The sequence below is a fragment of the Rhincodon typus genome, chromosome 35 (genome assembly GCF_021869965.1).
Source record: "Rhincodon typus isolate 14 chromosome 35, sRhiTyp1.1, whole genome shotgun sequence".
NCBI lineage: Eukaryota > Metazoa > Chordata > Chondrichthyes > Orectolobiformes > Rhincodontidae > Rhincodon > Rhincodon typus.
The window spans coordinates 8,952,625-8,967,057 of record NC_063366.1 but is presented as its reverse complement, the minus strand read 5'-3'; the positions used below and the strand labels follow the sequence as shown (position 1 = coordinate 8,967,057).

Sequence of the window (14,433 nt, the reverse complement as noted above, 5' to 3'; positions counted from 1 at the left end):
TAGAATTTCAGCCAGACCCCCCCTCCTCCTATCCTCTCGCCATGAAGGCCAACATACCATTTCCCCTCCTTAGTGCCTGCTGCACTTTTAGGTTTACCTTCAATGACTAGCGTATGACGACATCCAGATTTCATTGCACATTGTCCTCACTCAATCTATTGCTCGTAAAATAACAATTAGTCTTCCTGTTGTTGTCACCAAAATGAATAACCTCATATGAATCCACATTTTACTGCATCAGCCATGCATTTGCCAAACTACTGAGCTTGTCCAAATCACAAGGCAATATGGAAGAAGGAAGCAAACTTGAAGTACACCGATGAACACAGAGCCCGGCTGGACTGCCGAGTGTACAATACTTATATGATCATGAAGTTTCCTTTCTCATCTGTTCAGAGAGGGGTAATTGGTAACGTTTTATTCTTTAATCCACGAGCACGATCTTTAAGATTCATTTCATATTTACTACATTTCTTGTAAAACAATAAATTCAACACAGTATGACTCTTTACTATTAGATATTTTCCTCAGTTTATTCAATACTATTTCTATTTGTTCTCGAATGTTCACAACGGTTGAATTGAGTTTAAAAACAATCAATCTGGCTTGTATTTTACATATTTTCATTTACTGATTCAACTTATTGCTTCAACTTTCTTTTTTGTTCTGACGGATGTTTTAATAACATTACTTACTTTTCTAAAAACCAAAAGAACTGCGGATGTTGTAAATCAGGAACAAAAACAAAGTTGCTGGAAAAGCTCAGCAGGTCTGGCAGCATCTGTGGAGGAGAAAACAGAGTTAATGTTTCGGGTCCGGTGATCCTTCCTCAGAACTGCAGTTTGTGCACAATATTTACATTTACTCTAGATGTTGTTCTCCAAGCACCCCTTCTATCATGATTTTATTTTTCCCAATTCCTGCTACTTTTTCATCAACTTCTGCTCGTTTCTGTCATCGGAGCTTCTTCGTTTTCTTTGCCCGTTTTGTAATTTATCCTTTATTATTTTCACATCCTGAAATTTATAGTTTTAAAAATGTAATTCACTTTCCTTTTTCCATTTGTTTTTTTTTATATTCTCTCTTCTGCTGCTCTCTCGACTTTTCTCCATTTTATTTATTTCCATTCTAACGAATTATCATGATTATTTTCTTCTCATTTCCGTGCGAATCTGTTAATTCCTTACCTTAACTCCTCATTTCCTGAACATATGTGAATTTGTCATTAATGATACCTACTTCTAACTTTATGATATAAGGAAGGTAAACAGTGAAGCAGCAGAAAAATCTTCAGTTAGGGCATTGCCCGTACTTACAATGTTTGACATCTAATTCTCCAATATCCCTCTTTGTTGTTTCCTCAGCATGATTTCAAAAGGTGATTACCTCTTTTTATGATTTGTCTAATACTGAATCAGACCATTCCTGTTAACAAAAATGAGGTAGACAAATTACAGACCTAGATTGCTAAATGGCAAGCATCATCTCATTCCATAAATGTAATGCAAAGCCTATCTCCAGCCAATGGCAGTGTAACCACTCCATAAGACAATAAAATATTCTTTTTTCATTTTAGCTTTAATGTCAGGTGTACTCGAGTGTAGAAGTACAGGAGTACAGTGAAAAGGATACAAAGTTGCTGCACATGGCGCTATCTCAGATACAAAGGTACCTAGGTATAAAACTTACCTACAAGTAGCAATAATGAGAAACAAAGTGAAAATTAAAGCATTAGTGTTGTTTTTGGTATGAGTAGAAAAATCAAGAAGTAAAGTTAAAAGTTAACATTGCAGTCTTTCGCAGTATTAAGTGGAAAAATAAAGGTATAATGTTAAATTTTCAACAGCCTTTCTTAAAAGGGCTAGGTGTCCTCTGCTTTCGTCTGTTCTCGAGGAAACCTCACACTTCCTGCTGTCCATGTCGCAGATGAAGGAGGGACCTCCATCACCAAATCTTCGGGCTCACTCTAACCACGTTGGTCGCAGGACCACAGTTGCATCCACGACCCGGACCTCCAGCCGACGCTGCTCTGGAACGACAGCCGCTCCAAGCAACAGACCTCTTACTTTCACCGCTCTGGGCCCACCTCACAATTCCATCACCTCTGCCGACAGCTCCATCAATCAATCAGATCATGGCTGATGTAATAATTCTCAAATCAACAATTCTGTCTTTTCTACATTACATGTTTTTTTTTGTCTATTGTTTAAAAAAATGTCTATCTCAATATTGACTATAAATAACGACAGCCTCAAGGGCACTTTGCAGTAATGAATTCCACAAATTCATTATCGTCTGACGAAAGAAATTCTTCATTTCTGTCTTAAATCAGTGAATCATTACCCAACGATTATGACCTTTAATACCAGGCTCTCTCACAAATGGAAACGACCTCTCAGAATCTCAAGCCCCCTAAGAATCTTATTCGTTTCAATAAAGATTTACTATTCGAAATTCTAGTCAGCACAAACCCAGCATACTAAACCACTTAAATACGAAAATTCCTGCATTTTTCTGATCATACAAGTGAAACTTTTGTAGACTGCTTCCAATGTCACTGTAGCTTTCCTTAGAATAGGACAACAAAACCGTTCACCGTGTTCCTGTTGTAGTCTGATTAGTGCCTTGCATAGTTTTAATAAGCCCTCACTATATTCATACTCCAATTTTGAAATAAAAGCCAGCATTCTATTTACTTTTCCAATTATCTACAGAACTAGTAACCTAAATTTTGTAACTCATGCATGAGGACCTCAAATCAATGTTGGCTTCAGCCTTCTGCATTAAAAAAGAAACGGTCATATCCATTTTACCATAGAATCCATATTGTGTGAAATCAGGCCATTCAGCCAATTGAGAACACACTGACCCTCTAAAGAGCTTCCCACCCAGATCTACCCATATAAAATTGCATTTCCCATGGCTAACCCATCTGGCCTGCATAATTTAGAATGGTCAATCTACCCAACCTGGATAGTTGGGGCTGTGAGAGGAGTCCACGTAGACACAGGGAGAATGTGCAGACTTCACACTCCCAACCACCTGAGAGTGGAATTGAACCCAAATTAGTGGCATTGGGAGTCAACAGTGTTAATTATTCAGTCACCGTGGTGCCTTTTCTTGCTGAAGTGAATAACGTCACATTTTCCCAAATTGTCTTCCAACTGGCATTTTTTTTTCTACACTGATGTTACACTGTAGATTCACTGCAATCTTGGCTTCATTCCTGGCATCTCAGTTTACTTTCTTTTTATTTCATATAATTGTGGCCCAAAAGCTGATACATGTGGCAATTCACTAGTTTCAGTTTGCCGGCCTGAAAATTCCCCATTGTCACAATTCTCTATTGTCTAACAGATGATCAATCTTCCATACAAGCTAATATATTATGTATACCAATATGGACACTTATGTTGTGAAATAGACCTATGTGTGGCATCATATCGAATGCTCTCCAGGCTTTTGATGTAATTACCATCTCTACCTGCCCTATCATCTAGGGAATGATACCTCTGTTTGATCAGATCAGTATTTAGGTATTCTGATGATAAAGGTGGATCAATGCTTGGAATTTTGCAACAAGCGATACACCACCCGATCTACTCAAAGTCAGTGCAACATCTACAGGGCACAATTCAAGAGTCTAGTGGAATACTGTTTACTTTCACGGGTCCATGCAGTTAATAACAGAACTTGAGACGATTCAGGCCATCTAGTGAAAAGTCACCTGTTGAAGCGGCACATTATTTGCCACCTGAAAAAGTAAACACCACTCCTTCCACAAAACTGCAGCAAGAACATCTAATTAAACCTGGGGTGGAGTTTTCAAACTCATTTACAGAGAATATATTGACATCTTCGCCACCATTTGGATTACTCAAGTCATGAAATATGGAACTGCCAAACTGGGGATATGTGCAAGGAAATCAGAAGAACTTGACGCTTGACCTAAATCCCACTTAGCTACTGGTTATATGCACAACGGCTCAAGACAGCATTGACAGGGATGAACATAGCACAGTCCTTTTGCTAGCGAGATCTCATGTTAACACGGTAACAAAAAAAAAAACTCAATTGTACATCACGATGCGAAGATGGACGAACTGGTTAGTATTTATGTGCAGTCTGGTCACCACAATATAGGAATGATGTGGAGAATTTGGAAAGGGAGCAATAGTGGTTTGCAGCATATCAGTTACAAGGAGAAGTTGGGCACACTTGAAATGTTTTCACTAGATAGTCGAAGGCTGAGGGTCGACCGAATAGAAGCATATAAAGTTATGAGAGGCATGGATAAGATAGGTAGTTGGAGTCTTTTTTTTCCCAGGGTGCAAATGTCAAATATGAGGGGCGTAGATTTAAGATGAGGGGTAAGACATAAAAGGAGATGTGCAGAGGCTGGTAGGTGCCTGGAATGTGCCACCAGGAGGAGAATTTAGAAGACGATATGTTAAGTAAATGAGGCATTTAGACAGGTGCATGAACGTGAAGGATGTACAGGTATACGGACCACGTACAGACAGTTAGCATTAGTTTAGAGCGGCATTATGGTTGGTGCAGGCATCGTGGGCCAAAAGTCGCGTTCCTGTGCTGTACTGTACAATGTTCTACGTTTAATCATTAAATGGAATATATTTTCAGCAAATCGAATAGAACAAGAGTGGTAATCCATAAAATGTTATGGACCAGCTGCAGCTTTCAATGTTCCTCACCCAGTTGAATGATTAGCTAACTAAGGCACTAATTCCGGCTCATCCACAAGAACAATAGAGTTTGTCACGAAGTTCAACGATCAGGTGTACATCATAATTAAGTGTCAACACGCTGGATCTAAAATGCCTGTGATAGGCAGCTATAAATGGTAACACAAACAATGGATCTCATTAAAATTTTGCAGTTCTAACAGACCTAGACGTAATTGTAATAGTTGAAAACAGCACTGAAAGGGAGGTTCTAAAATATGGCTCAAGTTCTGCAGCTCTCTTTCTGGGTTACTTTAGGCAAGTGATAGGGACTGCAGTTTGATTTGAGTGAAGTTAAGCGATTTTGTCACATCCATTATAAGAAAGATGAGTGTGAAAAGTTCTGACTCAATGTTGTACGGAGAAATATAAAGAGTAATCTTAAGCCCTGTGTTCCTTAGCACAAACGATCATTATTCAGAGTTCTGTTATCACATATGTGGGACACGTCAGAGACAACCCCAAATCGGGCTTTCACGTGGAGCGCAGTTTCACTCTGAATAACAGATCAGATCAGAAGTCAATGGCGCTCTGAGTTCTCTAGCAAACTGCAATATTTTTGCACTCTTCATGTTACAATAATTACATGCATCATTGATATCACTGTTAGCCACATACCCCTAATCTCTACATACAATCTAGTAAATACAGGATCAATGATGGACAACTCTCTGGACAGCCCTAGGTCTTCCCATAATCTTATGATGTTTAGCAGCTACGTCCATCATCTATCTTTGGGATCGTGCAATGCTTCTGACAGTTTTAATCCTTCATTTGACAACTGTGCCACATCATTTACCAATAACCTAAATCATTGCTTTTCACTAAGAATCCTCCAAATTCTGTACTAACTTTAATTTGGAAGATTTGGAAAATATTAATTTCTACGAATTGTTATAAAGTCTTTAAAATCAACTCTAATGTTAAGTTCCTTTAACATACCTGAGAAGTTGAGAAGAATCAGCCTGAGAGATCAACCAATAGTCTTTCAGATTTGCAACTGCAGTTTACGACCCCTGTTACTTACATGCTGTGATTGGATTTTAAACTAAAGTTTCATTTATAAATAAATCTTTACAATTTCCATATCTTCCATTACTAATTGTACTTTCTTAACAAAAACGTTTATTCAAATTCTACTGATAAGAGCGAAATTCAATCACTTTACAACTTTGCCAAGCCATTAAACAAAACTTGTTTAGATCCCACAAACAACTAGGAGACAAAACCAAATCTTCACCCCATATTTTGCAAACTGTCTTTGTCACTCTTCCCTTGATCTTTGGATATAAAAAATTGTTTGAGTCATCTACATCTGCAATTAAGTTTCAACTTTTTATCTCTCTCAGGTTTGACATCTCTTTTTACAACCTGGACAATGTTTTTTTTTGGTTTGTCTCTGGTGGTCGTGTTTACACCATTAATCTGCCCTAATAATACATTGGGTCTCTTTACTGCCAGTAAACATTTGCTCAAGAATGCAACTAACCTTTTCACACTAATTTTTTGTTTGCCTTTCTAATTGTACAATTACCTGCACATTTCAGAATACTGTAGAACCAGACTTTTCTTTCTACTTTTTACTAAATATAAAACTTGGGCCTGTGGCTCAACTAGGCCTTACAAAAATGCCCATAATTGGAATGATTGTATGCTTAGAACTGTCTGTTTACAATAACCTGATTAACTTGCCTAATGTTTCTTCCGACAGAGAATCTCAGCTTATCCTATATATCTACTTGGAGAGTACAAGTCTAGCTGCGTGCATAAAGCCCTAAGTAGGTATCTTGTCAACTTAAACATGGGCCGCTACAACTTGCAGTAAAGGATGCACACGGTTAACTTTCAACAGATTGCTGGCCCATGCAACAATTACTGTTGCTATAACTTCATCAAAATACCTCGCTGCCTTATGACGCAGAGAACTCACTGTGATGTAGCGTGTGATTGAAAAGTCAACAGGCCCAATATCAAAGAATGTGGGTCAAATGAAGTCAGAGGCAGCAGCGGTTATCATCTGTCATGCCAGAGCTAGATAGTTACCTCACAGGGAAGTATTTTACCAATGCCAACACTCCAAGTAACACAGCTATACGGTCATCAAACACAAGTTGATATCCAGCAAGATCTTTCTCCGATGGAGGAATTTCTCAGTGCTAAATCATATGCATGATTAAGTATTGTAACCCAGTAGAAGAATAAGCACAGATACTGTAACTGTAATACTTATTGGACATTTACTTCACTATGTATCACGGAGAATGTTTTAAACATGATGCTCTTCTCAGAATGTTAATCTGCAAATTGAACTCCACAGAATGAAGCATTGTCTTCTCTTTGTTCGTATTGTACACCCTAACGTCATGTCCTGACGTCTTTTTAACACACTGGACCTGAAAGTAAATGCTTAACATATACCTACATGTTGTTGAAGTTAACGTTTCACTAAATGTTCATTACGATATCTGGAAGTTGTTGATTCTACATTGAATGAAATACCAATGACCACTTTCAAATTGAAGTACTCTCTCATGATTATTAAGTGTTTGGCCTACCAGCATTATCATGAAACAAGTGAAATAGTTCTGGACGGTGCCACATTCCACCAACAGTTCACTTTGGCAATGTGATGCTGGAGGATGTTTATATATTCAAGTGCACGTGCAACCCTGCAATTGACATTGAAATCTCCACACATTGGAAATTCTGTAGGTGCATCTGCAGTTACAGAGACTGTGGTGCAACAGCTGCCTGTCTGAGCACATGAGAGTGCACATCTACAAGGAGTGCACTCTTTTTTGAGTTGACACCTAAACGACTTAGAGAAGACAAGGAAAATAGTGAACAAATTCCAACTTTACTGTCTCAGACATGTCCTTAACATTTCTTGTCAGTGCAATGTCAGAAACTCAGAGGCCTTGCAATTTGTGAATTGCAACAGCATACGCTCATTGATAAGACAACGACAAATGATGTAGCTGTGTTGAAAACCTTTCTGTTTCATGAAATCACCCCTTGTTAGAAATTGATTAACAATCAGCCAGGCGCTGCATAAATAACTGCAAGCGAGATATGAAGATGACAGATATGGACACGTGGGGGACAATGTCCAACATCAATGACTTTTGACAATGCTGCTTCGAGTCGGTTTAGCAGTGATGAGGGAACGCTGAAAAGAAACTGTCTGATAAGAGAATCTAGAGAAATTAGAGACCAGCAAATCCTGTACCTCACGATTCAAAGGGTTAACCAAAAGTAAAATGTTCGGGTATAGTTGGAACTTGGTGGACACTCAGGAACATGCATGCTCGACATTTCCCGCATGTTGACAGTTATGCCAGAGTAACAGGGGTGTTGCTTTGAACGTGGCTAAATGAACGTGTTTGTTCAGCGATTGTAACTGGTATCTATCTCCATAGACCCAAATTGTGTCACTTGAGATTTTATTTCTTCTTTTATTAGGGGATTCATTCAATGTGCTTTATCCCTCAGTGTCAGCAGCAGCACCTCTGGCACTAACAGGTATCTGTGGCTTCACAGGAATGGCTCAGTGACAGACACATCATTTCTTGGTTGACATTGAAAAGATATACTATTCTCCGTTTACTGTCATCGGTGTTCCTGGTAAGTTTTCTTTATGCTATTTACTATGCACGCCTACATTACTGTTCTAATCATTTTATTGAGTTGTTCAACTATTACCATTTTTTGGTGAAATGTTTCAAAAGAACTGACGTTTCAATTACACTTGATTTCATTTTTGCACAAAAAACTGTGAAGTCTAAGTTCAAAATCCTCTATTTCACCATATATTCACTCCAAAGGCTTCTGACGAAAATTAAAAGCTTTGCAAAGTCAGAGCAGAATTCAGAAATCCAAATCAGCTGCTTGCATATAACGAAATCCTCGTTTCAATAGTGATTTACAATAGTTTAATTAAAGGAAATTTAAAGCTTTATCGAAGACTGCTGAAAGCTTCGGCCCCATGGTTAATGGAGAAACATGGTTCTGGAAGGGCCAAATGTACCTCGAACATCACACTTTAAGATCTTCTTTGCCATTGTTGTGTGCTGATTTCTGCTTTGTACTTGCTTGTATGGCTGATGTCAGCTTTGGAACTTCTAAAATCACATGTCATAGTGTTTGCAGACTCCAGCCCACAGCTACCAAAATGAAATGATTAAATCCATCAGCTAGTGATAATTTTGTGCAGTAGTTGATGCTGATAACTTTAATATCTACATTGCAATATCCGTGATTCTGAACTTCAGGCATTGTCTTGGCTTATCAGATGGGCGACCTCCTAACACTGCCTAATTTTAATGTGATATTCCACATTGTTGGCTATCCAGCTTCTAAGTATCATCAATGCTAACGTGTTTCCCCAGAATTGGAGTATTTCTTCAGTACATTGTCTTTACATGTGATGACATCATAGACACGAATACGATCTTGACATGTATAAGTTGGAAAGGCTTCACAGTCAGGCAACAAAGTGTGGAGGATACAACACTTGTAAGAAAGCACCGCTTGTGTCTAAATAACATTTTTTTTTTCATTTCCGTTTGTTAATTGATCAATGTCAGCTTGTGAAAGTTCATTAATGCTCTGAATGTAATACCAAAGCACAGCTCGTGTGTCATGACCAATCAAAGAAAGCAAAATTTCCTAACTTTATTGTGATGTGTTTTTGAATCTGACCAGCGGCACAGAACACACTTTCACTCCTACTGACACACATTTTGCATTTGTCATTGAAGAAGCATTGCTCTACACATGGCCACAAAACACACTGCATCTTCCTGCATAATGATTCGTCTTGATAACCAATAGTGAGGGGAGACATTTTTGTTAGCGTAAGGTAAAACCAATCTTTATTTGTCTATGCAGCCTTATAAGTATGCGCAAGTCGTTCTGGATATATATACACACTTAGCTTTTAGTCTTAAAAGATTAATGAGTTTCCGAAATGACCATATGTAGAGCAATGCTTCTTCAATGACAAAATGAAAAATGTATGTCAGTAGGAGTGAAAGTGTCGAACAAATTCATGCATCACCAAATATATGCATATATGTATGTGATACATTAATTTGTTGGACACTTTTAAACACACACATGTCCATACAAGCGTGTGTGTATCTATATAAAATGTTAAAATCTCCAAAGTACTCCATGAAAGTGTTCAGTTCAATTTCAGTCTAAATTAAACGTCACTCTTTATGTCTTATTTTCGCAGTTAACATTGTGACAATTATGACCTTAATTCAGGGAAAGCTCAGTTTCTCCAAATGCATTACACATTATGCAATGACTGTGCTAGTGGCAGATCTTCTTTTTGTTATTGCCGACCTCATAATGAGATACCTTCTATTTTATTATTAGAAGCAGTTTGCTTTACTGTACTTCATCCCCACATGTAATATTCATGCTGATCTGTCTCATGCTACCCCAGATTGTTCTGTCTGTTTCACCGTCATGCTCACTTTTGATTGATTTGTAGCTATTTTTTACCAAAATCTGAAGAGTAAATAAATACTGCACTGAGAAGACTGCAAGTATCACAAGAGGAACAGTGACTGTACTGAACGACCTAAAAGACTTCACGCGGCATGTTATGCTGATAGATCAATGCAGAAATTGGAATGTTCCTTTGTTTTGTTTTGCATCAAGAAATGTTATGGATTCACTATATTCTTGCCTCAGATGTCCCAATCGCTCTGATTCTACGACCAGTTTCATTGATCATAGGGCATGTATTACTGTCCAGTAGAAGCAGCAGGAGATTCCAGGATCGTAAAAGCAGTGAGGTGTCCAGGAACTCAGAAGTGCAGAGCCAAAGGAAATAGATCATTTTACTGTTTAGTGTCTCTGGGAATTTTATGCTTTTATGGTCAACATGTTTCGTATATTTTACCTGGGTCAGATTGTGATTCTTCGGGAACAAAGCTGTACGGATACCTTATTTTGTTCGAGAAATATGATTCATGCTGCATCTCGTCGGTTTCTGCACAAACACTTTTATTTTTGCTGTGGCACAGAAAAATTCCAGAGAACAGTTGAAGAATCTGATCCAGGTTCCATTTACTCGAATCCTTAAATTCTAAGTTGAGGAACTATGACAGTTATAGCATTAGGTTATGTTCAATTTAGTCTCCCACAGACGGAACTGTATGGATATGGGACTGGAGGAAATAGACGCTCAATATCATAGATTTAACCGTTAACTTGAAACGTTAACTCTGTTTTTTTGTTCTTCACAGATGCTGCTAGACCTGCTGAGCTTTTCCAGCAACTTTGCTTTTATTGCTGATTCACAGCATCCGCAGTTATTTTTTATGGAAAATGAAAGATCGACGTTTTAGGAGCAGATGTCGTTATTTTAGGACAACCTTCCTGCTGGTAGAATTTCAATTAGCGCTCAGTTGTATGACAATAGTTTCCTAATTATTTGTTTCTTTTCTGAATTTAAAAGTAGCCTGCGTGAGTTCTGCGAAGCCAGATGAACGGATGTGGAACTCGTCGGAGATAAATGTCCCTCTCAGTAACCTATCTGGATTGTTTGATATTGGAGGTGGTGTTTCTTTTACCATGATCAAAGTAGTCTTCATCATAATTATGACAGGATCATTAAGTCTAGTGACTATTATTGCAAATATTCTGGTCATTGTTTCTATCAAAATCAACAGACACTTGCAAACTGTTAACAATTACTTCATTTTGAGCTTAGCCTGTGCTGATTTGTTTATTGGTGTATTCTCCATGAATCTATACATCATTTACACGGTAGTTGGCTATTGGCCTATGGGGCCAGTTATATGTGGTTTATGGCTTGCTCTAGACTATGTTGCCAGCAATGCCTCTGGCATGAATCTCCTTGTCATTGGCTTTGACCGATACTTCTGTGTGACAAAGCCTCTCAGCTATCCAATGAAGAGAACTACTAAAATGGCAGGGATGGTGATTGCAGCTGTTTGGCTGCTGTCATTTCTCTTGTGGGCTCCTGCCATTCTCTTCTGGCAGCTTGTCGTAGGGGAACGGGCAGTCCAAGAGGGTGAATGTTATGTGCAGTTATTCTCAATTCCAGCTGTTACGTTTTGCACTTCTGTCATGGCTTTCTATCTCCCTGTTACAATCATGGTGGTTTTATATGTCAAAATATCTCGTGCCAGTAAGAGTCGAAAAACGGAGGATAAAGTAGGATCTGAATCAAAGAAAGGCAGTGTTTACCCCGGAATATCTCAACTAGTACAGAGTAAAATAACAAAATCGAACGATAACATTACACCAAATGATATGTATCATTTTCCTCATGTCAAAAGGCAAGATGTTGAAATGAATATCAAAATAACAACTGACAATTATACACAGGAGGAGAAAGAGTGCAGGAATGAGTCAGTTTGCCTCAGTGCTATTTCATCAAACCAGAAAGGAAAAGAGGGGATCCGAAATAGTCATACTAAGCAAAATGGTTTGAGGACTAATAACTCCAAACACCCTTTCATAAAAATACTTGGAAAATTTGAAAAGAGTGACGTTAGTAGCAGTAGGTACAAAATGGCAACACAAATTATCAGCAAGAAATGGAATGAAAAAGAGATCAAAGAATTGCACAGGACCGTGAAAATGCCCAAGACGAAAGGCAAGAAGACAAATATAGTTGCAACCCGAGGGGACAAGGTTACAAGAACAATCCTAGCCATTCTTCTGGCATTTATCATCACGTGGAGCCCGTACTTTGTCATGGTGCTCATTAGTACCTTCTGTTCCATCTGCATCCCCAACGTACTCTGGACTATTGGATACTGGCTTGCTTACATCAACAGTACAATTAACCCAGCCTGTTATGCACTTTGTAATGCTACTTTCAAGAAAACGTTCAAGTATCTTCTGTTATGTCAGTACAAAGGGCGTATTTGTGCCACAAGATAAATACAGTTGCAACAACGCCTTCATTTGAACATGTTGATGATGGCGAGGTTCATACGCAGTTTAACAATGAGGTGATACAAGTATAATTAATAAAGCAGTCGTTTAATTTCAGCATATCATAACCACACCTGAATTACTTACAATGGATGTATAATGTCTGATCTAAACAAGGAGAAGGCTAATTGCAAAGATTGTATGCATCATTGAACAGAAACGTCAATTTTCATAAAATTTAGCATAAAATATAACAGTAAGGCACGTTAACTTCTACAAAATTCCTATTTATGAAACATAATATTTAACACACAGTGTAAAAACAAACCGATCCAGTTCATCAAATCGTGCCATGAAGATCTTACTTCTAGTGAATGCATCTTCTGGAGCCATGCCTAGAGATTTGATTGAAAGATTTTGCTGCTGGCTAGTTAATTAAAGTAAAGAAAATAAATTCATGGAATGAAAATAACATTGAGTTCAATTGTAGATTTTTATTATTATTATTACTGCATTGTTAAGGACGATTTCATTGAAATGGAGTTCCTTCAATGTGTTTCTTATATTTATTAGTACTGAAATCCGTTATCAAAGTTTTAAAGGGATAACAGCCTTAAGGTCTGTGCTTAATGGAAAAAAAAAATCCTTACTGCCTTGAATCAAATTGTGCTTAATTAGAATTCACAGACACTTTGCAGATCTCTGTTGCTAACACAAAGCCGATATGCTAGAAAATTTGTAGTTACCTAATCTCTGTCACAGTTTTCTAAATCCATGTTTCGGAAATATTGTTGTCTCCCCCCGTCTATTGAGCCTGTTCTTAGTCTTTTTAATTGATCAAGTCAATTAAGAAGAGTGACTAGTATCGTCTTATTTTAGGATTGCTCTGTGATCATAGAAGAGGACATGTGCATAGTATAAAGCAAGGTTAAAATTACAAAATACTGCTATACAACAGCAGAAACACAAAAAGGAAACGAGAAGAATAGGAACACTAAACATTCGAGGTACGACTTTACAAAAATAATTCAAAAGAAACAGAATTTTTCAAAACATAGTTGATGTTTACTTGTTTAATATTTCGGTATTCTTGTCAGAGGCTTCCAAATTAGTTTCTGTACAGTGGGACTAACCTGTTGTGATTCAGGCACGACTTGACATCAAAATCCCTTCGCATCTTAGAGATGCATAGAACATAGAACATTGAACAGTACAGCAGAGGAACGGGCCTTCGGCCCACGATGATATGCCAAACATGACGCCAAATGAAACTTATCCCTTCTGCTTGCCCTTGGTCCATATCCTTGCATATCCATGCGCTTATCTTAAAGTCTCTTAATTGTTCTTACTGAATGTGCCTCCACCATCACACGTTCTTTCCGACCTCCTCCCGCTCCGTGTAAAAAAAAACTTGCACCTCACGTCTCCTTCGAACTGTTCCCCCTCACCTTCAATGAATGCCCATAGTATTAGCCATATCAAGTCTGGGGAGAATATTCTGACCATCAACCATATCCTTGTATTTCATAATTCTAAGTTTCCATTCAGCCTCTGCCGCTCCGGAGAAAACAACCAGAGTTTTTTCCTAGCCTCTACTTATAGCTCAAACCCTCTAATCCAGGCAGCACCCTGGTAAACCTCTTCGGCACCTCTCCACAACATCCAAATACATGCTGTACTGTGGCGACCGCAACTGAATGCAATACTCGAAGTGTGGCCTAAACAAATTCTTAAAAATTTGCAACATGACCCTTTGACCCTTGTA

At 38.2% G+C, this 14,433-nt stretch overlaps 1 protein-coding gene across 1 annotated transcript; it reads left to right on the top strand.

Annotated features, from left to right (window-relative positions):
* Positions 1-11,252: 11,252 nt before the first annotated feature.
* On the top strand, positions 11,253-12,674 carry LOC109934879 (muscarinic acetylcholine receptor M2-like). Its single transcript, XM_020533549.2, has one exon. It carries the CDS (start codon positions 11,253-11,255, stop codon positions 12,672-12,674), a length of 1,422 nt encoding a protein of 473 aa, XP_020389138.2.
* Positions 12,675-14,433: the final 1,759 nt, after the last annotated feature.

Coding starts and splice junctions, on each gene's coding strand:
- LOC109934879 (XM_020533549.2), top strand. CDS start 11,253: ATGTGGAACTCGTCGGAGATAAATGTCCCTCTCAGTAACCTATCTGGA.